Source organism: Phacochoerus africanus, chromosome 11 (genome assembly GCF_016906955.1).
Source record: "Phacochoerus africanus isolate WHEZ1 chromosome 11, ROS_Pafr_v1, whole genome shotgun sequence".
NCBI lineage: Eukaryota > Metazoa > Chordata > Mammalia > Artiodactyla > Suidae > Phacochoerus > Phacochoerus africanus.
The window spans coordinates 134401835-134429381 of record NC_062554.1 but is presented as its reverse complement, the minus strand read 5'-3'; the positions used below and the strand labels follow the sequence as shown (position 1 = coordinate 134429381).

The following is a 27547-nucleotide window of genomic DNA, read 5'->3' as shown; positions in this document are numbered from 1 at the left end:
GGATGTGGACACGCTTCATAATGAGCAGAAACAATGCAGCCCGATCACCTGAATCGAAAGGTGTGTCATCACAGCCAAAGTGCATCATCCAGACAAGAGTCAAAGTGTCACCGACAAAGAAACACCTGCTCGAGTCTACCAGGAGAAGGACGGGAGCAGGGGGTGGGGGCGGGGCAGGGGGCGGGGCAGGGGACAGACTTTAAAGACAGAGGAAGACGGAGAGAGAAAGGAAGTTAGAAATTCAAGACAGAGGAGGGACGGTGGAAAGAGGGATCCTCGGGCCAGGGGGAGGAGGCAGGGCTGAGCTGCAGCCGCTCTGAGGCCCATGCCCAGGTACCCTCGAGGAGGAGCAGTGAAGATCCAGCCCCACCCTCCATAACCCCCCAGGTGCCGGCCTCATCTGCGGAAGGTGCCTAAGATCCACAGTGAGCACTGCTGGAAGGGATATAAAATGTACACAGAATTTTAAAGACACTCTGGGGGAGTTCCCACTGTGGCTTAGGGGACTAAGAATCCTGCAAGCATCCATGAGGAAGTGGGTTCCATCCCTGGCCTCCCTCAGTGGGTTAAGGATCCGGAGTTGCTGTGAGCTGTGGTATAGGCCACCAATTCAGCCCCTGGCCTGGGCACGTCCATATGCACAGGTGCAGCCCTAAACAGAAAAGGACAACAACAAATAAAGACATTCTGGGTTCTCCCCGCCCCCAGGGCAAAGCCCTTGTCCAGGTGGGTCTGAGGGTTTGAGAGCTTCACTTGCCTGGAGTCTGGGATCGTTCCACCCAAAGTTTCTGTAGGTCTCTCGCCTCGTCCATTACTTCATAAACTTCCTTGGCAAGGTCCTGCATCTCTTTTAAGAAGGCCAGGTCATCCACCCTCCCGTGAGGGGCAGCTGCATTTTGAAGCCTAGACGAACTTTAAATAAATGGAGTAAATACCACAAACAGAACGCTTTCACAGGAGTAAGTCTCCTCAGTGCTTTCAAGGTTCTTGGTCCCCGACACCAAAGCGAGGTACCCGCTGACACAGGCACCAACCACTCTTAACAGCCTGTTTACTGGGATCTTTTTAAAAAAACTTGCCCAATTTAAAATTGGGAAGTTGTTCTCAGTCGCTTTATTACCTGCAAGGCCAACTCTCTGGGATGTTTATTAATCATTTCATTTTCTTCATTCATTCAACACAGATTATAGAGCCCTGAGCAAGGGCGTCGAGACATCAGGGAGCCGAGCAGGCCCTGTCCCTGAACACAGAGGACACAGGACGGGTCCACAGACGAGCCTCATCCCTGGGGGTCGGTCGGGGTGGACGCCCTGGGGAGAGTGGACTGGGCAGTGAGATGGGGAGAGAGCAGGAAGTCTGTGGGGGGGGGGGGGGGCTGAGACAGAGATGGCTCGGCAAGGGCCAGGCCTGGGTGGGGGTGGGGTGCTGGTCCGAGGGAGCCCCTGCAAAGGCCGACAAGTGGGAGGGGGCTGAGGTTCAGAGAGAGAAGGAGATGAAGGGGGCGGGGAGGGAGGGGGAGAAGGGAGAGCAGGTGGAGCCACGTGGCTCCGGCCGGTTGGTCAGGGCAGGACTCTGCTTGGGCATCAGAACAGCGAGCCACTGGCACACGTTCCCCCAGGAGTGACCTGGTCTGATCACAATTCTGGAAGAGCCCTCTGGGTCTGGAGTGGAGACAAGACAGGATAAGAGTGGAAGAGGGATGACCAGGCTTTGCAGAAAGGGGGGGCCGGCTTCAAGTCTGCCCCGGGAGTGGGCAGAGAGGACCTTCGACGCAGGAAGGTGGGCCGTGTTACCCATGCTTTTACTGTGTTTCTGAGGCTCTGGCATCAGGGGCGGCTGACCTCTGACCCTGGAGGGCGGCCGGTCCATGAGGACACAGAAGTCACTCTGGACCGTAGCTCATCTGCACATCTTACCCCCGATCAGAGCCAGTCAGGCACCGTGAAGTCCGGGGCATTGAACAGAGGGACCCTTGGGGGACTTCCAGGGAGGAGGGGGTGCTGCCTCATCAGGGGAGACATGGAGGTGCGGCAGAGACCCAAGTCCACGATCCCCTGGACAACAAGGACAGAAGCCAGACCCCTTCAGACAAGGCTAGAGATGGGGGCGGGGCGGGGTAGCAGGTGGTCCATGTAGGCCGACGCTCAAGGCCACCGTCTCCTTTTGTCGGGATGATGGCTGACTTCCGATGTTTGAAACAGGGCACCCCTGTCGCATTTGTGAGAAACAGTCTCTCCAGGGTTTTCTGTTTGGGGTTTTCGGTGTTTTTTTTTTGTTGTTTTTTGTTTTTGTTTTTTTTTGCTTTAATCTCATGTTATCTTTGAGTCATTTTACTACCAGAAGACACCAAAATGAATGTAAAATGTGTTTACAATAACCTTCATCAGCACAACGATCTAAGGAGTAAAATTCTAGCCGCAGGTAAACGTCCAATCCCAGGAGAAGAGTGAAATCCCATGGGTTTTGAAAGGCTTTCCTTTCATCTCTCAAAACGAGGCTCCTGGAAAAGGACTCCTGCAGAGAAGATGGATCAGACTTGAGTGGCCGCTGACCACTGAGGGGGCCTGTGGAGGGACAGACTGGACCCCCACCCGGGCCGGAGCCCGCCCGGACATCTGCCCTTATCCCACGCATTCCGGTGGTTCTAAGACAGACAATCCATGGGCCAGCCTCCTGGAGTGGGAACACGCTCACCCTCGCCGTCAAAATTTATACAAAATAAAAATGAAAAATAAATACAGGACAGGTCCGAATGGAGTTACCTGTACTAAAGCCAAGACTTACACCGGACCTAACTGGAGTTACAGTTTTCCCACAAGAATAATCCCCGTCAGCGTGAAGTTTTCTCTTTTCTTTTCTTTTCTCTCTCTCTATTTTTTGCTTTTTTTTTTTTTTTTGGTCTTTTTAGGGCCTTACCCAAGGCATATGGAGGTTCCCAGGCTAGGGGTCGAATCAGAGCTGCAGCCACCAGCCTTCACCACAGCCACAACCACAGCCACACCAGATCCGAACTGTTTCTATGACCTACTCCTCAGCTCAGAGCAACGCCGGATCCTTAACCCATTGAGCAAGGCCAGGGATCAAACCTGCGTCCTCATGGATGCTAGTTCGGTTTGTTACTGCTGAGCCATGATGGGAACTCTGAGAACTGATTTTAATCAGTAAGAAGCTACTGATTTAAAATAGGGACTCGGTTCACCAGTTGTCAGAAGCATGCTAAAGTCACATTTAGCACAGCCATGAGGCAAAAATGTAAAAGTGGGGGAAATTTTTCCTGATTCAAAAATTATCAAACTCATTAGATTTTCTAAAAATCCCAGATTAGAGGATGTTGGGAAAGAACTAACAGCTGTGCACAGGAAAATCCACCACGAAAGGAAGACAGAGCTCGCGTCACCCCTTCTACAAGCATCTCCCCTTAACTGTCACCCCGATGATGAAGTCAGAGGAGGAGCAACAAACATTTAGTGACAAATAAATTAAATTTAATGCCTCTCAGGTCCGTCCACTTAGAGATGAAGAAATGAAGCCCCAAGAATCACAATGAATTTGCTAAAAGCAAGGGGCTGGAGGAGTTCCCTTGTGGCGCAGAAGGTTAAGGATCCAGCGTTGTCACTGCAGCAGCTTGGATCACTGCTGTCGCATGGTTTCAGTCCCTGGCCCAGGAACTTTCACATGCCAGGGCCGTGGCCAAAATGGAGAAAAAGAAAAAGAAAAAGAAAAAGAAAAAAAAATGCAAGGGAAAAGGGCAGAGCCAGGGCCAAGGCCAAGGCCAAGACCAGGCCCCAAGGAAGACGGCAGAGCCAAGGCCAGGCCCTAAGAGCCCAGCACCGGCTCCTTGCCTTCTGTTACACCTGAAGGAATTCTCACCTTCACCATGAGTGGGTCAGAATTCCAAAAGCATAAGGAATCAGTTATTGCTTCTGTTGTGGCTTCAGATTCAAGGATAAAAAAAACTCCTGGAGGCCATGGACCAGGAGGCAGCTCTCCCGCCTCACCCACACCTGGGTACCTCCTGGGAGCCAGAGTCACCGGATTAGAGAGATTGAGGTAATTCAAGCTGAGTTTCCCCGTGATAATGAACGGGTTTTTAGTTCTCTTTCCTATTATTATCCCAAAATTACTTCAATCTGTCCTTAAAACCAGATTATGAACTCGTACTAACATGAGAAATGTTTATAGAAGAAAAAATACACAGAAAATCCTGGATTAAATGTGTGTGTGTGTGTGTGTGTGTGTGTGAGAGAGTGTGTGTGTGTGTGTGTGTGCGTGTGCGCGCGCCTATGCACGTGTGAGTTCTGAAGCCCCAGGGAAATCCCAGTGCTGTAACTGGATTTGAGTGGAGACCAATTTCCTCCTTCCTGAATCCAGTTCTTTCTTTGGTCTTTTTATCTTGTGAAGTTTGACCCTGCAGGTAGGGGAGGGGCTGTGACTGGAAGAGGGAACAAAGGGTATTTGAATGCAGGGAGACCAGGAAAGGCCACTTGGCAGGTGACTGAACCTCTTTCTGGGCCCTGAGACTAGGATCTAAGCCACCGTCTCAAAGGGCCAGGAACCAAAGATCACACAGCCATACCCACGCGATTTCAGAGAAGGAGCTGAGGTCCGAGGTGGGAGGAATCGCTCAGGCCATCGCTCAGCGTGCAGATGAGCAAACTGAGAGGCTCCCCCAGAGCCAAAATGTTTCTCAAACAACGCCTCCCTGACAGTTCCTTAAATTATTAAGCAGAGAATTACCATACTGAAGCAGGAGATAGATGGGGGCTGGGCTGAGCAACTGGAAGCCCTTCCCTGTGGACAGACACTTCGAGATAAAGGTTAGGGCAGGAGCAGGGAGGGGCTGCATCCCGCTCGGATAAAAGAAGGGGACCACTGGTGTCTCATTCTTGAGGTCCAGGGGACCCCCGGGGCCAACACACTCACAGGAAGGTCCCTCGGGGGTCAGAGAAGGGAGGGGCACAGACCACAGTCCATCCTGTCCACTCCCCCGAGGCCCTGGAGCTAGACTCCATCTTGGCTAAAAGATGCCCCAGCACCCAGGGCAGGGCCCTGAGGCAGGACAAATGTGGGCTCAAGGCCAGACGGAGCAAGGCGATTGGCCAGAGGAAGCCCGGAAGGCCGGCCCCACGCCCCTGATTTAAACCACCCCCAAGGCAGGGGTCACTCTCTTGCTCTCTTCCTCTCTGTCTGTCTGTCTCTGTCTCTGCACCCCCCCCCCCCCGCTGCCCCCACCGGAGTCCGCCTGTGCTGTCTCCTCACCTGTCTTCTCTCTCTTCTCTCTTAATAAACTCTACTTGCCTCACTACCCCGTCTCTTTGCTGAATTCTCTCTCCAAAGGGACAGGTTCTAGGGACCTCCAAGTGGTTAGGCTTCAGGGTTCTCACCCTACAGCCACTCAAAAACAACATGACCTTGCTAGAGAAATAAAAACACATGCCCATACCAAAAAAACCTGTGTGTGAGGAGCACAACGCATAGCAGCATCATTCATAATAGTCAAAAAGTAGACACAACTCATACAACCATCCGCTGATGAGCAGATAAACAGAACAGAGGTACACAAGAGAATACGAATTGATCAGTAATATAAAGAAGTGAAGTACTGCCACCTGCTACCACATGGATGAACCTTCAAGATGTTATAGTAAGTGAAAGAAGACAGTGACCAAAACCCCACGGGTTGCAAAATTCCGTTTCTATAAGTGTCCAGAACAGTCAGTTCTATAGAGACAGAAAGTAGGTTAGTGGATGCCTAAGCCAGAAGTGGGGTTGATGGGGAAAAAATGGGGAGTGAGTGCTCAAGATTTCTTTTTGGAGTGAGTAAACATTTCCTACAATTAACTGTGGTAATGCTTGCATAACTGTCTAATTATACTACAAACTATTGAATCAGATGCTTTAAATGGGTGAGTTTATGGTATGTGAATTAAATCTACATAAGACTCTTTTTTAATGTAATCTTAATCGAAATCCCAGCAGCCTTTTTTTGTAGAGATTTATATGTCGATTCTAAAATATATTTGGAAATTCAAAGAGCTAAAATAATTTTGAAAAAAAAAAAAAAAGCTGAGAGGTCCCAATGTGGTGCAGTGGGTTAATGACCCAGCCTGTCACTGTGGAGGTGCCTGGCACAGTGGGCTCAGGACCTGGCATTGCTGCAACTGTGGTATAGGGCACAGCTCTGGCTCAGATTAGATCCCTGTCCCAGGAACTTCCATATGCCGTGGGTGGGGCTGAAAAAGAAAAAAGTGCTGAGGGATTTACAGTACCAGATTTCAAGACTTTTTCTCTAAAGCTATAATTGGCCTAAGGATCATCATGAAGGCTACCAAAATAAAAGAGGGCAAAACTAGATCAACACAGCATTATCAGATCAACTGGTTTTCAACAAAGGTGCCAACAGAGGCTTATGGGCATAGGATAGTCCTTTCAACGAATGGTACTATGGAGCTCCCTCATGGCTCAGCAGGTTAAGGAACCAGGTGCTGTCACTGGTCTGGTTCTTGTTACAGCTGTGGCTGAGGTTTCATCCCCAGCCTGGGAACCACTGTATGCCACAGGTGTGGCCAAAAAACAAATAAACAAATGGTGCTACAGCTGGATATCCATACGGAAGATAAAACTCAACACAAAAGTCCATTCAAAATGGATTGGGCACCTAAACAAAAGCTAAAACTATAAAACTTCTAACAGAAACAGTAGTAGCAATTGTGATGATTTTCAACTACACAAATATTTCATCATTAGGAAAAAATACAAAAAGTACAAACCAAAACAAACAAACAAAAAAGATAAACAGTGTTTCATCAAAATGGGAAAATCCCTGCTCTTCAAAAGACAGATCACAAACTGGAAGGAAATATGCACAATCCATATTTCTGATAAAAGATTTATAACAAAAATATGTAAAGTACTCAAGAAAGCAAAACCCAAAATTATAAATTATAAGAAGATTCAAGTATAAATACTTTATACACTAAAAAATTCAAATGGCCGCTAAACTTATGCAAAGATCCCCCACATTACTCATGATTAAGGAAATGCAAATTAAAACTATAATTGGATCACACTTTAAAAAGCATGCATGGCTCTTACGGAAAAAATTATAAAGCTATGCCCGAAGACCCTGAGGTAAATTTGAATGATGGATCATGATCATGGGATTTGAGGTGATTCCAATCTTTTTTTTTTCTTTTTGTCTTTTGTCCTTTTAGGGCCACACTGCGGCATATGGAGGTCCCCAGGCTAGGGGTGGAAGTGGAGCTGCAGCCACCGGCCTGTACCACAGCCACAGCAACGCCAGATCTGAGCCATGTCTGCGACCTACACCACAGCTCAGGGCAACGACAGATCCTTCACCCACTGAGCAAGGCCAGGGATCGAACCCGAAACCTCCTGGTTCCTAGTCGGATTCCTAACCACTGAGCCACGATGGGAAATCCCAATCTTTTTGATTCTAAAGTTTGGAAGACACTTAAAGGGCGTCCAGGACTGAAAAGCCATGAGGGAAGTGGAGAAGGGAGGCCACAGTGCCAGGTGAGCCGGCCAGATGGTCCTCAGTGGAGCTCAGAATATTTGATGAAGAAAAATAAACTATTATATTTAGAATGGATAAGCCATGAGGTCCTGCTGTATAGCACAGGGAACCATACCCAATCACTTGTGATAGGACATGACAGAAGTTCACCTGAGAAAATAATGTGTATATATATTACATTATGTATAACAAATGTATATGCTATGTGTATAGATAGTTGCGTCACTTTGCTGTAGAGCAGAAATTGGCAGAACATTGTACTGTAATTTCAAAATATTTTAAATCAAACTATTGATGACAGTGACATGAGAAGAGCAGAAAATAACAAGGAATAATTCTAAGAGAGCATCTGGAGGGGTTGGGCGTGAAAGGTGACTCAGCCAAGGATGAGAATGAAGAATGATGGGGCCTGGGGAGCAGCTCCTGCAGGTTCCAAGAGTGAAAGGATGAGGGGAGTAGAGTCAGAGGCATGTTCGTGTCATAAGGCATCTGAATTTTGCTTTTATGCTGTTAGCTTTACTTAAAAAAAATCAGGAGCAGAGTTCCCATTGTGACTTAGCAGTTAACGAATCCCACTGGGATCCATGAGGTTATAGGTTCCATCCCTGGCCTCGCTCAGTGGGTTAAGGATTCGGCGTTGCCATGAGCTGTGGTGTATGTAGGTTACAGACTTGGCTTAGATCCCACATTGCTGTCGCTGTGGTGTAGGCTGGCAGCTGCAGCTCCAATTCAACCCCTAGCCTGGAAACTTCCATATGCCGTGGGTGTGGCCGTAAGAAGACAAAAATAAAAAATAAAATAAGAGCTAAAAAATTAGGAGCAACTCCTTATACTGCATCAGAATACCTGCTTACTCTGCTGACAGTAATGATTCGCGTTTCAGAATTTCAGTTCTGAAACCCTCTTGTAAGAGCTGAGGGGAAGCTCCATGAGAAAGCCAGGAATAAGGAAGCTGATTTTCATAATCATAACCTAGATCGGATGAAATGTGGGGTTTCTGCCCAAAGTGAACTTTCCCCAAGGAATGATAAAAGGCACAAAAATTCACAAGTGAATTAACCAATGATCATGTTTAAATAGACTTGAAACGGACACTTCGGCTTTCAGATACTTGTCATCGGAGACAACTACTGACAAGTAATCAGCAGTGACTCTACGGCCTTGGGGATCCACTGAATTGTATGGAACCAGTGTGAGAGCAGGTGAGCCCTGCTCGGTGGGGTGGGCAGGTGTGAGGCCAGAGGCGAGCGGACCTTGCTTCTCCTCCCTTTCTGGCTCCTCTTCCTCATGTGTCCCTCTTTCCTCGCTTCTGACAATGTCCTTTCTCTGTTTCATTGTGTTTTTCTCAGACCCCGGCCTCAAGCACCACTAGACATGGGAGGTACTTGATTCAAGGCCATCAGCATCAAAGGCTCTGAAGCAGACTGCGGTTCTCAGAGTGCAGAAGGAAGCCTGTCACCAGGTTGTGGTATCACCTGAGGGTCGGCAGGTGGAAGTGAGGGTGCTGGACTGGAGAAGGATGGAGAAAAGGGGCCGTGAATTCCTGATGTGGAAGAGAGGTCATTACTGTTCCAGCTGGAGTCATAAGTACTGGTGTTTGGGTTTTGTTACTTTTCCTTTTTAGGGCCACACCTGTGGCATATGGAAGTTCCTGGGCCAGGGGTTGAATCAGAGCTGCAGCTGCCGGCCTATACCAGAGCCACAGTAACACCAGATCCCAGCCGCACCTGCGACCCAAGCTGCCACTTGTGGCCACACCAGATCCTTAACCCACTGAGCAGGGCCAGGGATTGAATCCGCATCCTCATGGATACTAGTCGGGTTCTTAACCCACTGAGCCACAAAGAGACCACCCAAGAATTGGTAATGATTTTTCAGACTCCACTGATGGAGTGCTTCTGTGCTGGCGTTGGCTGGACGTTTCTTCCTATTTTGTCTTTGGCACTCATAGCACTAGAAGTAAGGTAAGTGAGACACGGATTCCAAGAGGCTAAGTGATTTGCACAGGTTCTAAAAAAATGACAGGGCCAATAGAGTTTGGGGGCAAAGCCCAACTTCCCTACTTAGCAGCATTTTAATTTGCCACTCCGAGCCAGGAAGAGACGTAAGAAAGCCCTGCAATGGACAGGTCGATGAGCCTCAGCCGCTTCCAAAGTTCCCAGAAAGGCACGGTCTTTGTCCACACAAGCGGCAAGATGGCCAAGTATTTCAGGGTTAGGATGCTGAACTACTTCCAAATGATGCTCCTGACGTCATACTTTCACATTACCTGCTTCAAAACCCTGTAAGCGCCGGTTATAAATACTGCAGTGCATGTGTCCCAAATTATCTAGAAACTTTTCATTTTCTTCTGTAACTTAAGGCTGAAAGACACGGATCACACATTTGCACACGGGTCACACTGAAACGTCTTAGCTTGGTCCACACCAGGAAGGACAGACGAAGCAGACCCCGATTATTTATTCGCACTTGAGAAATGCACACTCTCTGAGGACCGGTCACTTCCCTTCATTCCTAGCCCCCACTGAGAGATGTTTCCGGAGTTTTCAGAGTGCTCTAAATTAAAACTCTCTTTATTTGGACTTTTCTCACATAAAACACTGCCTGCTCTTTCTCCTTTTTGGTCTTTGATGCCACACCGGTGCCACAGGCAAACACCGGCCAGGCTCAGCATCCAGAATCAGAGCCAGGCAGCAAACTGTCACCTGGTCCATGGCATTGGCGAGATGGAGAAGGAGGTGTTTTAATCTATCTCAGCTGTGAACAGGATGCTGGTCAAAAAACAGCACAGAAGAAAAAAAAAAAAAAAACAGCAAGGACTCAAAGAAATTCTTATTTTAGGGGCATTTGGCACAAAAATGAATGTCTGGCTAAGCACATAATTTTAAGAGCAGAGTTTCAATCTACGGAAAACACTCTGGGAGTTCCCATCGTGGCTCAGCAGAAATGAATCTGACTAGCATGAGGACTCGGATTCTACCCCTGGCCTCGCTCAGTGGGTTAAGCATCCGGTATAGCCGTGGGCTGTGGTGTAGGTCACAGATGTGGCTTGGATCTGGCGTTGCTGTGGCTGTGGTGTAGGCCGGCAGCTACAACTCCGATTAGACCCCTAGCCTGGGAAACTCCTTATGCCACTGGGTGTGGCCCTAAAAAGAGAAAAAGAAAAAGAGAACACTCTATGGCAAGAAAATGGAATTTTCCAAGCAGCAATCATTGTGATTCTTAAAACAGCAGTGGAAAGACGAGCTACTGGAAATCAACCATTACTTGGTGTTGTTATCAGGTTGAGTCTGGATTTAATAAAACTGACTTTCTCGTAACTCAAAATTCTGTGTTTTCCATGCTCTCTGGCCTATCCACACATTACTGAGGCTGTACTAAAGGCATCATGCCTATTCTATTCACCAGCTTCCCAAGAATTCTGAAAAGGGTGTTTGCGTGTCTCTTACCGAAAATGGTGCTCCATGGACCTTTCATAGCTTGTGTTCCTGCACCTGGATCCGGTGTTGCAAAGAAGGCCTCGGACAAAGGGGAACACACCCTGACTGGGCAGGTCCCGGGGCTGCAAATAACCTGGGTGTAGACACAAGGAAGAAATGAATCCATCCAACTGGTCCCAGGAATGGAACACCTGCTGAGTTCAGTAACATGTCACATCATGTGATTATATGCTTTCCTGCTGTTAATTTAAGGAGATCTGGGCACTCCGACCAGAAAAAGAAAGAAGGAATGAAACTCTTTACAGCTGCCTCCTTCCCCTGGGGTCTGCACACAGCTCCAAGGCGGGATGTCTCTGCCTGGCCCTCTGCACACTCGCGTGACCCTGTCTGCCTGCTCAGGGGGTGCCAGTACCTCCGCTATGCAGCCTTGCCTCCAGATACACGAGCTGTGGGCAGGAAGAACAGGAGCAGAGAGAGCTTCTCCTTTCAAGTGGAGTTCTTAGTTAGGTAAATTTTTCTAGTTTAATACACCTTGGATTTTTAAATGTTTAAATGTAATCGCTAAAGATCACTGAATGCAAAGTTTAGAAACGCTGGATAGGATCCAAGGTTGTTCAGGACAAGTGTTGGTACAATAAGCCACTTCCTCTGTAAAGCGCTGTTCACGTGTGCCCCCACGTCCCCCCTTCACAGAAGCAGATGGACAGGCAGAGTTGGGATGCTGATGGTTGCGGACAGCTTGACAGTCACCAGCCTAGAATGCTGCAGCTCATAAAACCTTGACAAAAACCTCTCCACTCAGTCTGGTTTGGTCCCGGGATGGTCTTACCTGTGCCCAGCGTCCAGCGCAATATGCTCTGCCCATAGAGGACGGTCAGCAAGTCTTTAATGAATGGACAAATGATGTGTATTTTCTGTCTTTTAGAGCCACATGTGCAGCATATGGAGGTTCCCTGGCTAGGGGTCGAATCAGAGCTATAGCTGCCAACCTACACCACAGCCACAGCAACGCCAGATCCTTAACCCACTGAGCGAGGTCAGGGATCCAACCTGAATCTTCGTGGATGCTGGTCGGGTCCCGTTCGAGTCACAACGGGAACTCCAAATGCCTGGGCTTTGGAGCTAAAGGGACAAACGGAGTTCTTAGCTAAGGGATCTGGCGCCGGGGCTGAAGTGGAGACCACAGTGGACTTGGGTCACAGCCCAGCAGTAGCAAAGGCTGTTTCCTACTATGACTGCTGTGTCCCATCCCCTCAGGAACGTGTCAGGAATGGTGGTCACCAAAACAGGGCATTACTGGGTCAGAGATTAAGGACTTTGTCTTCAAAATTAAGGAGCCGGTGTGGTAACATCAGGCCTCCTGAGGACAGTGGGAGGGGAGAGGAGGGGACATCTGCGGGTCATCGCCTCTGGGCCAAGCCCTGTGCTGAGCACAGGCTCCTGCCTGCTTCCTTGCTGAGTCCCTGGAGGCAGGCAAACTGGCTGTCTGTACAGAAAAGAGACTCACAAGGGCTGGACTCCTTGCCTGGGCTCACACATCGGGTCGGTGGCAAGACGGTGCTTCAAAGTCTGGTCCTCAAGCGACTTGGGTTCAAGACCCCTTTGAGCCTGGGACCAAGCCTTCTCTTCCTGACTCTCCCTCATCTGCACCGGGGCTCGTCAAGGCCACCTCTTTGCGGGGACTGTACTCCTGACGCAAAGGAGGAGCTGGATAAATGCTTAAGGAGCGAGTGTAGACTTCCGGCATCAAGAACATTGGCACCTGTCCCTCTGGCGGGATCGAACTAGTAGCACGTGGTGACGCGTGGGAGTGCAGACGCGCTGCTGTGTCCCTGGTGACTGAGTCACCCCCGGCATTGCCTGAGCCACCATCGACCTGGGCCTTTCCCTCTGTCCTCGATGTCACACCGTGCACTTGTGACATCCAGGTTGCAGCATCCCTGCCCTCTCTCTCCCTGCCTCCGGGGCACAGCACACTCTCATTGGCCCATGAAAAGCCCTTCTGTTTGTTATTTCTTTTCACTTTTTTTTCTTTTTTCTTGGCTGCCCTGCAGCTCTTTTCATTCTTGTTCTCACCTCAGCCCCTCCACCTGCTGCCAACACCCCCCCACCGCCAGCCCTTGTCCCAGGCCAGCACCCCAACATATTTGCTATAGATCCTCAAATCCACACGCATGCACACTGGTGAAAGGTTTTGTACTCTTGTACTTCTAAGCTATATAAATGACGTGCTATTTATAAAAAGACCTTTCCAAACACCCCTTTCCACTTTCAGGATGCAGACTTAGAGCATCAAGACTGACAGTTGATATAACTCAAGAAATGATTTCTTCATACTTAGGAGGTTTTCACTGCAAATGCCATGCCGCACATCATGTCACTGCAGCCTGGCCTCCGTGTCTCCCCCGCCCCTGCCTCATTGAGCCGCCCCGGGTGATGGCACCAACACCTCGGAAACGTATCAATGCACATCTGTCACGTCCTGCCTTCCTGAATGCTCCCACCCCAGGCCTCCTCCTCCTCCTGTCCTTCTGCCTCTGCTCCTCACTGCCCCTCCGGGGTGCTCCCCACAAGGCCTGATCCCAGGGGCCTCTCCTCCTAAGGGTCCTCCCTCCATCCAAACTCAAGTGGGCTCAGGACTCACCCGCCTGCCCGACTGGGCAGTGGATCCAGGCGGTCTGACAGATGGATCCTCAACCTCCCCCAGCCCCACAAGCACAGCTCCCCGACCCCCTCGTGTACCTCCTCGGTTCAGAGAGGTGCTCTCTGCCCGGGGGTCCCTGCGGGAGGCCTCTGCCTCTGACGTCACCCAGCCTGCTGTGGTTTCTTTCAGGCCCCCTCCTTCATCTCTTGTGACTCTGTCCTATTCCTGAACTGAGGCCGTTTATTTATTTATTTATTTAGTCTTTTAAGGGCCGTGCCTGTGGCATATGGAAGTTCCCAGGTTAGGGGCTGAATCAGAGCTGCAGCCGCCGGCCTACACCACAGCCACAGCAATGCAGGATCCCAGCTGTGTCTGTGACCTACACGACAGCTCACTACAATGCTGGATCCTTAACCAGCATTAACCAGGCATAGAAACTGCATTTTCATGGATACTAGTTGAGTTTGCTACCACTGAGCCACGATGAGAACCCCCCAAATTGAGGCAGTTTAGTTAAAGGAAAAAAATCTACCTATTAGATTGAGCAACCATCTGTGAATATCACTCTTAAAAGAAAAAAAAATTGACACTTAATGATACACATCCTAGAAATAGAGTTATGGTGATATTACAACAGAACCCTATCCACTCATTCTACTTAGGGTTCAGAATCTACAAAGAACAACAACAACAAAAAAGGGAATGCTGTGGTTTTTTTTCCCCTAGAGGTCTGTAATTCAAAAAGTGTAATAAAAGTGAAACTCACAATTGTCTCTCTGTCTGGGAGGTTCTTGAAAACGAAGTACTGTCAGAATCATGAACAGGATGCATGGCCAGAAGAATTCGGCGAGAGAAAGGACCTGGGAAAGTTGTAGAAAAAAAAAAGAAGAAGAAGAAGACTGTAACTCGCTCAGGTCACCTGTTCACTCTCTGTAACAAATGAACCATTTCTTGGGGGTGGGGAGGAGGGGAGGGAGTAGTTAATTCTGGCTGAATATAAATGGGCAAAAAATTAAAAATAGACCTCAAATTAAATAACTTGACACCATTAAGAAACATAGATACATAATTAATTTAGAGTTTTAAAAATTATTTCTAATAACATAAGATAGTTTTTTTTAAAAACAAACAAGTATAAAGAAAACAGAAAATGGGTTATGGACCCAAGACTCACATAGCTGATTTTGATATCATAAATAAATACATCTGTGTATGGTTAGGAAACTGAAAAAGTACAAAAGGAATACAACCACTCTCCCAAAAGATAAGTTATCCAAACACTTTTTTAACTGATTTTTTAAAATCATAAACAAATATAATTAATATGTTTGGAAATAATTCTTCACATCAGCACTTACAGATCTGCCTCATTATTTTTAAAGGCCACATAATGATCTCTTGTTGAATTTAATTTACCTAACCAATCACTCAATTATGGAATTTACGAAGTTTTCTGTTTGGGTCCAGAGCTATTAGAATTTCCCAGACATTTGACTGGCTTTTGTAAGTATATCTATGACATAGCATTGCTAAATGAGATTATTGAGTCAAAATATGTACGATTTTTAATTTGGAGTTTTAATGGATAGATGTAACCAAAATACTCTAAATTATTTTATTTTGTTTTTGCTGGCTTGTAGTCATTGTTTCCTCCTTTATTTTTTTATTTTTTATTTTTTTGTGTCTTTTTTGCTATTTCTTGGGCCACCCCCGTGGCACATGGAGGTTCCCAGGCTAGGGGTCGAATCGGAGCTGTAGCCACCGGTCTACACCAGAGCCACAGCAACACGGGATCCTACACCACAGCTCACAGCAACGCCGGATCGTTAACCCACTGAGCAAGGGCAGGGACCGAACCCGCAACCTCATGGTTCCTAGTCGGATTCGTTAACCACTGCACCACAACGGGAACTCCTCCTCCTTTATTTTAATTAAAAAATTCAGCCCTTTGTTGGTTTTAGGTATTGCAAATATTTTCTCTAGTTGTTAATTCACTTTCATCATCTAAATCTGTTTTTTTTTTTTTCCTTTTTGGCCACACCATGGTGTGTGGAAGTTGCCAGGCCAGGGATCCAAATCTGAGCCACAGCTGCAACCCACACCACAGCTGCAGCAACAGCAGACTCCCAACCCACTGCACCAGCCTGGGACTGAACCAGAGCCTTAACAGAGACAAGCCAGATCATTAGCCGGGGAACTTCCTAAATCTTTTATGCAATCAATTTATCATCTTTTATTCATAGAATCTGGATTTTTTCCCCCCTAAACATAAAGACCACCATACTTTAAAGGAGCTTGTCAAAGCTAAAGCAAAATAGGCAACGGCAACAGCTGAATTGTGAATATTTGTCAGCCAGTCACAAAATCAATGGGAAATTGCTAGTTTCAAATGAGAATCACATTATTAAAAATGAACAACACCCCCCCCCTCCAAAAAAATCTACCTCTTAACAGTAAAAGCTTTCTCTGAAGATCTCAAACTAAAAATAAAATTCCAACTAAACCTAAAGTAATGTTATCCCCGTTTTTTATGTACAGGTGATTGACCCTCTGAAAAGCGGAAGCAGGAAAAACCTTCATTGTTCTGAATTTGCAATTACTGCCTTCAGCGGAAAGTACGGAAAAGCAGCAGTTCTGCTGTGTCATGTCCATTGTGAGTGAGTGAATCACCTCCTTTCATGGGCCATTTCTCACAGGGCCACAAAAGCAGCCTTCTCTTTCTCACCACATTTTTGTATCATGTTTTTCTTCTCATGTGTCATTATTATGCTTAAACCTTGCTTAAGATGACTAATCTTAACCTGTTAAATGGAGTTGCTTTCTGGGTAATTTCTAGATCTCCTGCACTCAGGGCCTCCAATCACGGCTTCTCAGGAAGAGGCCCAAGCATATCCGGGCATTAGTGTCGTCCAAAGGCAGCAGAAGGGGACACTACAGGAGGGGACACTGCACGAGGGGATACTACAGGAGGGGACACTACAGGAGGGGTGCTGCAGGAGGGGTGCTGCAGGAAGGGACACTGCAGGAGGGGTGCTGCAGGAAGGGGGTGTTGCATAGGGGGAAACTGCAGGAGGGGTGCTGCAGGAGGGGACACTGCAGGAGGGGTGCTTCAGGAGGGGTGCTGCAGGAGGGGGGACACTGCAGGAGGAGGTGCTGCAGGAGGGGGTGCTGCAGGAGGGTCCAGTCTAGGAGAAATGGTCATCTGCCAAGTCTGTTCGTGCTCACAAAGCAGTGGCCACCCTTCCAAACAAACAGAAAGGCCTATTCTTTCTTCCAAGAGTCCCCGGAGGGAAGCTCCCACTGGGAGTTCTGTTCTGCACCCCAGATTTCACACCCCACAGCCATGTTTACAGATGCCCTTTCCTTCAGTACAGCTGAGCTGCTGTGGCATGAGGGGAGGTGCTGACAACGCCTGCACACAAATATGTATGTACAGGGCTCCAGGGAAAAATGGTATATTGACATCTCCTCACAGAATTTTTCTTTTCCCAAACAAAATAAGAGGGAGAAAAAGGAAAAGAAATGAAAATAGAGCAGACAAAGACAGGAGTGGGGGGAAAAGACAATTTGTCTTTACCTAATAAGAATGCTACAAAACGTGCTTGCTTCAGCAGCACATATACTAAAACTGGAGCAATATAGAGAAGATTAGCATGGCCTCTATGCAAGCATGAAGTGCAAATTTGTGAAGGGTTCCATATTTTTAAGAGAGATCCTAAATAACACAATAGAAAAGTTAGACTTAATTGACATTTTCACAACATTACATCAAAAAAAAAATCAGAATATACATTCTTCTCCAGTGCACATGGAACATTCTCAAGGATCAATCACATACTGGGGCACAAAGCAAACCTCGACAAATTTAAGAGTATAGAAATTATTTCAAGTATCTTCTCTGACCACAATGGCATGAAACTACTAATCAACCACAGGAAAATAAATGAGAAAAAACTAACTACATGGAGACTAAACAACATGCTACTAAAAGACCAATGGGTCAATGAGGAAATCAAGAAGGAAATTAAAAAATACCTCAAGACAAATGATAATGAAGCCACAACCACTCAAAATCTATGGGATGCTGCAAAAGCAGTGCCCAGAGAGAAATTCATAGCAATAGGCCTTCCTCGAAAAAGAAGAAAAATCTCAAATCAACAACCCACCACTTAAATGAATTAGGAAAAGAAGAACAAACAAAACCTAAAGTCAGCAGAAGGAAGGAAATCATAAATATCAGAGAAGAAATCAATAGAGACTCAAAAAACAATAGGAAAAAAATCAATAAAACCAAGAGCTAGTTCTTTGAAAAACTAAACAAATTTGACAAATCTCTGGCCAGACTCACAAAGAAGAGGAGAGAAAAAACCCAAATAAACAAAATAAGAAAGGAAAAAGGAAAAAGCATAACAGATACTGCATAGATACAAAAAACAATAAGAGAATACAATGAAAAATTGTATGCCAACAAATCTGACAACCTAGAAGAAATGGACAACTTTCTAGAGACTTACAGCCTGCCAAAACTGAATCAAGAAGAAATAGATCAACTGAGCAGACCAATCACTAGAAACGAAATTGAATATGTAATAAAAGCACTCCCTACAAATAATAGTCCAGGACCAGATGGCTTCACAGATGGTTCTACCAAACATACAAAGAGGTACTTATACCCATGCTCCTTAAACTTTTCCAAAAGTTTGAAGAAGAAGGAACACTCCCAAAGACATTCTATGAAGCCACCATCACCCTAATACAGAAACCAGACAAAGATACTACCAAAAAAGAAAACTACAGGCCAATATCTTTGAATATAGATGCAAAAATTCTCAACAAAACTTCAGTCAGCCGAAACCAGCAACATACAAAAAACATACACCACAACCAAGTGGGATTCATCCCAGGTGCACAAGGATGGTTCAACATACTCAACACAATCAACATCATACACCACATTAACAAAAGAAAAGTCAAAAACCACATGATCATCTCAACAGATGCATAAAAAGCATTTGACAAAGTCCAACATCCATTCATGATAAAAACTCTTACCAAAGTGGGTATAGAGGGAACATTCCTTAACATAACCAAAGCCATTTACGACAAACCCACAGCAAATATAATACTCAATGGAGAAAAGCCATTTACGACAAACCCACAGCAAATATACTCAATGGAGAAAAGCCTTCCCACTAAAATCTGGAACAAGACAAGGATGCCCACTCTCACCACTGCTATTCAACATAGTACTGGAAGTCCTAGCCACAGCAATCAGACAAACAAAAGAAATAAAAGGTATCCAAACTGGAAGAGAAGAGGTAAAATTGTCACTGCATGTAGATGACATGATACTATACATAGAAAACCCTAAGGACTCAACCCAAAAACTACTGGAACTGATCAGCAAATTCAGCAAAGTAGCAGGATATAAGATTAACCTTCAGAAATCAGTCACATTTCTGTATACTAACAATGAAATATTAGAAAAAGAATACAAAAATACAAAACCTTTTAAAATTGCATCCCAAAAAATCAATACCTGGAAATAAATCTGACCAAGAAGGTAAAAGACTTATATGCTGAGACCTATAAAACATTAATCAAGGAAATTAAAGATGTAAAGAAATGGAAAGATATTCCATACTCCTGGGTTGGAAAAATTAATCTTGTAAAAATGGCTATACTACCCAAAGCAATCTACCAATTCAGTGCAATCCCTGTCAAATTACCCATGACATTTTTCACAGAACTAGAACAAACAATCCAAAAATTTATATGGAACCACAAGAGACCCAGAATTGCCAAAGCAATCCTGAAGAACAAAAACCAAGCAAGAGGCATAACTCTCCCAGACTTTAGACAATAATACAGAGCCACAGTTACCAAGACAGTGTGGTACTGGTACCAAAACAGACACACAGACCAATGGAACAGAATAGAGAACCAGAAATAAACCCAGAAACCTAGGGTCAATTAATCTTTGACAAAGGAGGCAAGAAAATAAAATGGGAAAAAGACGGTCTTTTCAGCAAGTATTGCTGGGAAACCTGGACAGCTGTATGCAAATCAATGAAACCAGAACACACCCTCACACCATGCATGAAAATAAACTCAAAGACTTAAACGTAAGACAAAACACCATCAAACTGCTAGATAGAGAACATAGACAAAACATTCTCTGACATCAACCTTACAGTTGTTTTCTCAGGTCAGTCTCCCAAAGCAACAGAAATAAAAGCAAAAATGAACAAATGGGACCTAGCCAAACTAACAAGCTTTTGCATAGCAAAGAAAACCAAAAAGAAAACCAAAAGACAACTTACAGAATGGGAGGAAATAGTTGCAAAAGAAGCAACTAACAAGGGCTTAATCTCTAAAATATACAAACAACTTAGACAACTCAACAGCAAAAAAGACAACAACCCAACTGAAAAACAGGCAAAAGACCTGAATAGACATTTCTCCAAAGAAGATACACAAATAGCCAACAAGCACATTAAAAAATGCTGAACATCACTGATTATTAGAGAAATGCAAATCGAAACTACTATGAGGTACCACCTCACACCAGTCAGAATAGCCATCATTAATAAATCCACAAATAGCAAATGCTGGAGGGGGTGTGGAGAAAAGGGAACCCTCCTGCACTGTTGGTGGGAATGTAAACTGGTACAACCACTACAGAAAACAGTATGGAGGTTCCTTAGAAAACTATACATAGAACTACCATTTGACCCCACAATCCCACTCTTGGGCTTATATCCGGACAAAACTTTCCTTGAAAAAGACACATGCAGCCATATATTCATTGCAGCACTATTCACAATAGCCAAGACATGGAAACAACCTAAATGTCCACCGCAGATGAATGGATTAAGAAGATGTGGTACATATACACAATGGAATACTACTCAGCCATAAAAAAGAACAAAATAATGCCATTTGCAGCAACATGGATGGAACTAGAGACTCATATTAAGTGAAGTAAGTCGGAAAGAGAAGGACAAATACCATATGATATCATTTATATCTGGAATCTAATATACGGCACAAAAGAACCTTTCCACAGAAAAGAAAATAATGGACTTAGAGAACATACTGTGATTGCCAAAGGCGGGGGTGGGGAGTGGGATGGACTGGGAATCCGGGGTTAATAGATGTGAACTATTGCATTTGGAATGGATAAGCCATGGGATCCTGTTGTACAGCACAGGGAACTATATCTAGTCACTTATGATTCAGGATGATAATGTGAGAAAAAAGAATGTATACATGCACGTGTGACTGGGTCACCTCGCTGTACGGTAGAAAATTGTCAGAACACTGTAAACCAGCTAAAATGGAAAAAATAAAAATCATTATTAAAAAAAGAATGCTACCAAACTGTCAACAGGAGATCCCGTTGTGGCTCAGCAGGTTAAGAACCCCCATAGTGTCCATGAGGATGCTGGTTTGATCCCTGACCTCACTCAGTGGGTTAAGGATCCAGTGTTGCTGAAAGCTGTGGTGTAGGTCACAGATGCAGCTTAGATCCAGTGTTGCTATGGCTGTGGTGTAGGCCTGCAGCTGCAGCTCCAATTAGACCCCTAGCCCTGGGATTTCCATATGCCATGGCTATGGCCTAAAAAACAAAAAACAAAAAAACTGTCAACAAACAAGTTTCCTGAGCACATCACCCAAGCCCAGCATGGCTCGGTCCCAACTTGGCCCAGCATCTCCAAAGCCATAACAACGTGGCCAGCCGCACAACCTCAAGGGCTCTCCCTAGTCAGAAAGGAACAAGGAGGCTAGCTCTGCTGGAGAAGAATCCAGAAAAATGGGGAAAGAATTCAAGTTCGGAGAATAACTTCCCCAACTGGATGGAGTAAACACGTAACAAAACGTCAAAGGCGAGCACAGAGCCCAGCTGGGCTAATACGACTTGCAAGTCATTTCCGCCGTCACCCAAACACCCCTCCCGCTGTGGAAAACCGGCAAGTAAAGAGCATGCGCAGAGACTGCCCTGGAGTTTGAAGGAGAAATCAAACTTGTCTCAAGTTTACTGAAAAGAGAGTCAAGGACAACCACAACACCTGGGCAAAGCTGCCCAAGTACGAATCAGAGGAGCGGAGAGAACACAACAGCAATGTAGACATTCTGGAAGGAAACAAACAAATAAAGCAAAGAAAAGAAAGTCATGGAGCATGACGAGAAAAGAAACAACTCCAATAAAATGAAGCATGTCTGTACAACTGTTTCATAAAGAACAATTTAATAAGAACAAACGTTCAAAAAAACAAGACCTTAAAAAAGATAATAAATGAAAAGAGAGGTTGCAGATCCAAGGGGAAAATAACAAAAAATCATGATTGTGGAATTCTGAGTGATTCAGAAACCACAAAAACAGAATAGACACTGGTTAAATTTAATTCCTGCACTAGAGAAACAGTTTGAGATAACAACAGTGACTTTTTAAAACAGTTTTAAAGGCAAAAATATTAACAAAAAAAGCTAACATAAGCAGCTTTGAAAATCAAAAAACTCCACAACCTAAGAATAACTGCCATCTCTGAAACAGACAATCTGAAAAATGGAACAAAAAATATGCTCTAGTGTATAACACAGGAAAATTTCCCTAAATAGAGAAAACTTTATCTCAAGACTGAAAGAGTATGCTGTGTTTCTAAAAAAGAAAGTGCAGCTGAACTACAGTTATTAAACTTCAAAGGTAATGGACAAATACTGCAAAGCATCCACACGGGAGGAAAAACACTAGTCTCCTCAAATATGTCCTCAAAATATTCAATGCTAGATAACAATGCATCAATATTTACTAAGTCCTAGGAGAAAGAAAGTGTGATAAAAATGTGATACCTAGTAGTTCCCTGGTGGCCTAGCAGTTAAGGATTCAGCATTGTCATTGCTGTGGCTGGGGTTCCATCCCTGGTCTGGGACCACTGAGGATGCGGCCGAAAAAAAATGGCACCCACTGCAAATGACCTTTAAATAAAAAAACAACATAATCCATTCTCAACCATAAAAGAACATAGATAATTATTAACTGTGCATGCTGAGTGGGGAAAGGTTTAGCAGTGAAATCCAACCAAAATGAAAATGGGACAGAATTAAAAATCTGACAATATATCACCCTACAGTTAATACGATGCCGATTAGCAACAATAGGGGAATTCCTGCCGGAAGAACGTAGCTTTGTTCCATTGCTGGCCTTACGGATATGATAATGAAAGACAGCTCCAAGGAGCTGGAAGGAGGGCGTTAACAAAAAATAAATGAAAAAGCATAAAGAAGTGATGAACTGAATCTGCAAGTGTAAAGACTGATTAACAAAGAGGAGAGCTCCCCTCAAGGGGAATAGGGAGAAACCAGGGAAGGCAATTTTTAAATAAGTAGTGGCTGAGAATTTCCCAGAACCTAAAAAAACACAAAGTCATTGATAAAAGAAATCTAACACTTATCAGGAAACATAAACCCACATTAACAATATCAGCACAAAATCAAAGAGAGGATCTCAATAGCAAATCAAGAAACAAAGACACAGTTCCTCAAAGGAACAATGAGACTTACCAAAGACTCATTAGTAGCAGGAAAGTAGAAGATAATTAAATATCTTTAGGTGACTTGGAGGAATTCTGCCCATCTATGATTGTGCATCCAGAAAACTTACTTCTCAAAAATGAGGGTAAAAGAAAATTTTCAGATAATCAGAAACCAAGTTATCCAGCACAAGACTGGATAAAAGAGGAGTTCCCGTGTGGCTCAGCTGGTTAAGATCCCGGCTATTGTCCAGAAGGAGGCAGGTTTGATCTCATCTCTGGCCTCGCTCATTGGGTTAAGGATCTGGCATCGCCACAAGCCGTGGCAAAGGTCACAGATGTGGCTCAGATCTAGCGCACTGCTGTGGCTGAGGTGTAGACCTCAGCGCAGCTCCAATTCGATCCCTAGCCCAGGAGCTTCCATATGGGGCAGGTGTGGCCCTCAAAAGAAGAAGGAAAAAAAAAAACTGGACAAAAGTAAAGAAATGAGACAGATATGCTAGGTAAATATTAAACAAATTACAGAAATATCAGACAAGAGACTTTAAGACAAAGAGGATTATTAGAGAGAGAGGATCGCTACATAATAAAAAGTAAGAGGAAGGTATAATAATTTTATACATTTATATGCTTAATAAATATAATCAAACATATAAAGCAACAATTGCTAAAACTACAGAAAGAAAATTCCAAAGTTACTTTCACAGGAGAAGAATTCAATACTTCTCTCACAATACTTCTCTCACAATACTTCTCTGATAATTATCAGTAAGAAAATGTTTTGTTTTGTTTTGTTATTGTTTCTACCTTATGGAAGTTCCCATGCTAGAGGTCATACAGAGCTGCAGCAGCTGACACCTGTGCCACAGCCATGGCAATATCAGACCCAAGCCACATCTGTGACCTACACCAAAGACTGCAGCAACGCTGGATCCTTAACCCACTGAGGAAGGCCAGGGATCAAACCCGGACCCTCACAGAGACAGCACAGGTCTTACGTATTTTTTATTTTTATTTTTTACTTTTTTTTTTTTTGTCTTTGGTCTTTTTAGGGCCATACCTGAGGCATATAGAGGTTCCCAAGCTAGGGGTCTAATTGGTGCTACAGCTGCTGGTCTACACCAGAGCCACAGCAATGCCAGCTCCGAGCCATGTCTGCGACCTACACCACAGCGCACAGCAATGCCAGATCCTTAACCCACTGAGCGAGGCCAGAGATAGAACCCACAACCTCATGGTTCCTAGTCAGATTCGTTTCCGCTGCGCCACGATGGTAACTCCCTATGTATTTTTTAAATAAGATACTATTTATATTATCAATGAAAAGTCAAAGCACCTGGAGGTGGGTGACTCTAACGAAAATACATGCAATTATTTCATGAAGAAAATTCTGCAGATTTATTGAAAGACTCAAGAAAACCTAAATAAATGAAGAGATGAACATTGTTGATGCATAAGTAATGGCAACCCCATCAAGAGGTTAATTCTGCCCAAACTGATCGATAGGTTCAATGCAATGCCAACAGAATTCCAACAAGCTTTGTTTCTTTTGTATTGATTTTGCTGTTGTCAAATTTAAGGAGCTGGCTCTAGAATGTATTTGGAAAAACAAAGACAAAAAGAAAAATCCAGGACAAATTTCACCAACAAATTGAAGGAATTTGACCTCCCACATATAAGACTTTCTATAAAATGATAATAATAAGACCAGGCACTGTTAGGTCAACAATACAGAAAGAGGCTCTGTTCGACCTCTAGGCTGGGAACTTCCATAAGGTCAAAACAAACAAACAAACAAACAAAAAAAAATCCAAGCAAGAGAAAGGTGATACGGGTTAGAAAGGTGGTCTAGGGACCAATGGGAGAAAAACTAGCTAATTCAACAAACAGCGCTGTGGGGTTGGTTATCCCCAGAGAGGGAGCGGGGGCAGGGCAGCCCGCATCACATGCACGGCTCTAATGGGGACACAAAGACACTTCCAGGGGTTACAATAAGGCCCAGAGCATCTCCTTCAGTTTTGTCTGTGTTACATACCACACACACACACACACACACAAACACACACACACAAGGAAAATTCAGCCATGTGAAATTAAAGCCTCTGTTCCTCAGAGAAGCTATTTGAAAAGGGAGACTCACCACAGACTTGAAGAATCTATTTCAACGTATGCAACTAACGACGGGGTATCCAGAATATACATACACATGCCCACAAATCAACGAGGAGATGATCCAACAGGAAACACTCAAAAAGGAGCTCCTGCTGTGGCTCAGTGGGTTAAGAACCCAGCACAGCCCTTGCAAGGGTTAAGGATCCGGCGTTGCCCCAAGCTGCCATGTAGGTTGTAGATGCAGCTCAGATCAGGTGTTGCTGTGGCTGTGGCTGTGGCACAGGCTCCGGATTTGACCCCTAGCTTGGGAACGTCCATAGGCCACCAGTGTGGCTGTAAAAAGAAAAAAAGAAAACACTCAAAAAATAGGAGCAGACAAGAGCAAATTATGAGCACCTCGTAAATACACAAGCAGATGCCCAATCTTGGTGGTCCTCAGGCAGACACACAGTCGCCGTGAGATACCATCTGACATCCACCTGTTTGGGAAAAGGAAAAAGCCTGACAACATCAAGTGCTGGTGAGCACATCCATCAGCAAGATCTTTCATGAGCAGCCTGACAATATTATGAAACTGAAGATGTGCAAATTCTATGGCTCAATAATTTACCAACTATGTAACAGACTGGACCGTATCACTTTAGCTATATTAGACAAGTTTTAACCTACAAAAAAAGCTTCGGCCTAATAGTTACTGTCGCGTGTGTGTGTGTGTGTGTGTGTGTGTGTGTGTGTGTGTGTGTGTGTGTGTGTGTGTGTTTGGGGTCATACCCTCAGCATATGGATGTTCCCAGGCAGAGGTCAAATCGGAACAGCAGCTGCCGGCCTCCACCACAGCCACAGCAAGTTGGGATCCAAGCCACACCTGCAACCTACACCACAGCTCACGGCAACTCAGGATCCTTAACCCACTGAGCAAGGCCAGGGTTGGAACCTGAGTCCTCATGAATACTAGTCGGGTTTGTTACTACTGAGCCACAGTGGGAACTCCCTAATAGTTAACTTTTTGAGATGGTTTGCACATGTGAACCAAAGGTGGGCTCAAGTCTGCTTATAAAAGCATTATCTGTGAATGAAAAACCTGGGGGGAGGTCATGCCGAAAACAAGTGGAGAAGGGATGGATAAGTGTTGGCGTACGAGAGCCACAGGACCAGGGACCTCACTGGCTTCAGGAAGAGCATCCTCGGGCAGGAACACACCTGACCGAGTCCCCCTCGGGGAGGGGGAGGGGGAGGCCGAAGGCGCCTGTGCAGGAGCCTGAAGCAGAGCCCGCACTGCCCGAAGGAGCCTCTGCGGAGGATGCAGCCACACAGAGGACCAAGCCCTGGCCTGCAGGTGTTCGCTCCCATCACCCTGGAGCGCTGCCGGCGCCTGTTCACCCGTCGCCTCATCCTCCCAGGGCCAGTGAGGTGGGTAACACTGCCCCGCTTTTACAAGCTGGAAACCAAGGGGAGTGGTGCTTCCCTGCTTTCCTCCAACCCGTTTGTGATGGAACCTGGGCTGAATCTCGGGCCTGCAGATTAAAGAAGTTAATTGCCCATCTCACTTGAACAAGACATCTCACAGACTAAGTGTAAACCCATTTTTAAACCCTCCGAGTTGCTTAGGCAGCATGTGGGTTTGGTTACAATTGAAAACCACAAAGAATAAGATGCTTTGGTACAAAAAATAATAATAATAAATGAATTAACAAGGAAAGAAGGCTGTTTGGAAGGAGGGGCTTGTCAGGAGATCTCAGCGGCTGAGAGAAGAGGAAAACAGGCCAGCAGGTTTAGAATATCAAGGAAGCTGTAGCACAACATATAATTAGTCTGTTGCCCTTCTCCTTGGAAACAAAGGGCTTTGAAATAAGCGTGAAATTCTATTGTGTGTCTTTGGAGAACCTAGGCCTCTGGATGCCAATCTCTCAGAAAAGGAGACTTTCCCAGAAGTATCATGAGGTCCTAGCTATAAAATACTGCAAGAAAAGTGGCTTCAGACAAAGCATGAGGCTAAACCAAATGGCAGGAGTTCCTGTCGTGGCTCAGTGGGTTTAGAACCCAATGTCGTCACCACGAGGATGCAGGGTTGATCCCTGGCCTTCCCCAGTGGGTTAAGGATCCCTTATTGCTGCAAGTTGCAGATGCAGCTTGGATCCACTGTTGCTGTGGCTGTGGCATAGGGCGGCAACTGCAGCTCTGATTTGACCCCTAGCCTAAGAACCTCCAAATGCTGCAGGTGCACCTGTAAAAAGAAAAAAAAAAAAAAAGGAAACTCTCAACTGAGTTGACCTACATCACT

The 27547-nt window shown here is 45.3% G+C and overlaps 1 protein-coding gene and 1 non-coding gene across 2 annotated transcripts in view; one reads left to right on the top strand and one right to left on the bottom strand.

Annotated features, from left to right (window-relative positions):
• Positions 1 to 703: 703 nt before the first annotated feature.
• LOC125111185 (ATP-binding cassette sub-family A member 13-like) overlaps positions 704 to 27547 on the bottom strand; it is a 35565-nt gene continuing 8721 nt past the window's right edge. Inside the window, exons 2-4 of the mRNA XM_047753039.1 lie at positions 14388 to 14481; positions 10987 to 11110; positions 704 to 912 (exon numbers count right to left, since the gene is read on the bottom strand). Of these exons, the coding sequence (XP_047608995.1) occupies positions 750 to 912; positions 10987 to 11110; positions 14388 to 14481 (381 nt within the window). The 3' untranslated portion in view covers positions 704 to 749. The remainder of the gene's footprint in view (positions 913 to 10986; positions 11111 to 14387; positions 14482 to 27547) is intronic.
• LOC125112326 (U6 spliceosomal RNA) lies at positions 17220 to 17326 on the top strand. Its single transcript, XR_007131119.1, has one exon. It is a non-coding gene; the product is annotated as a U6 spliceosomal RNA (small nuclear RNA).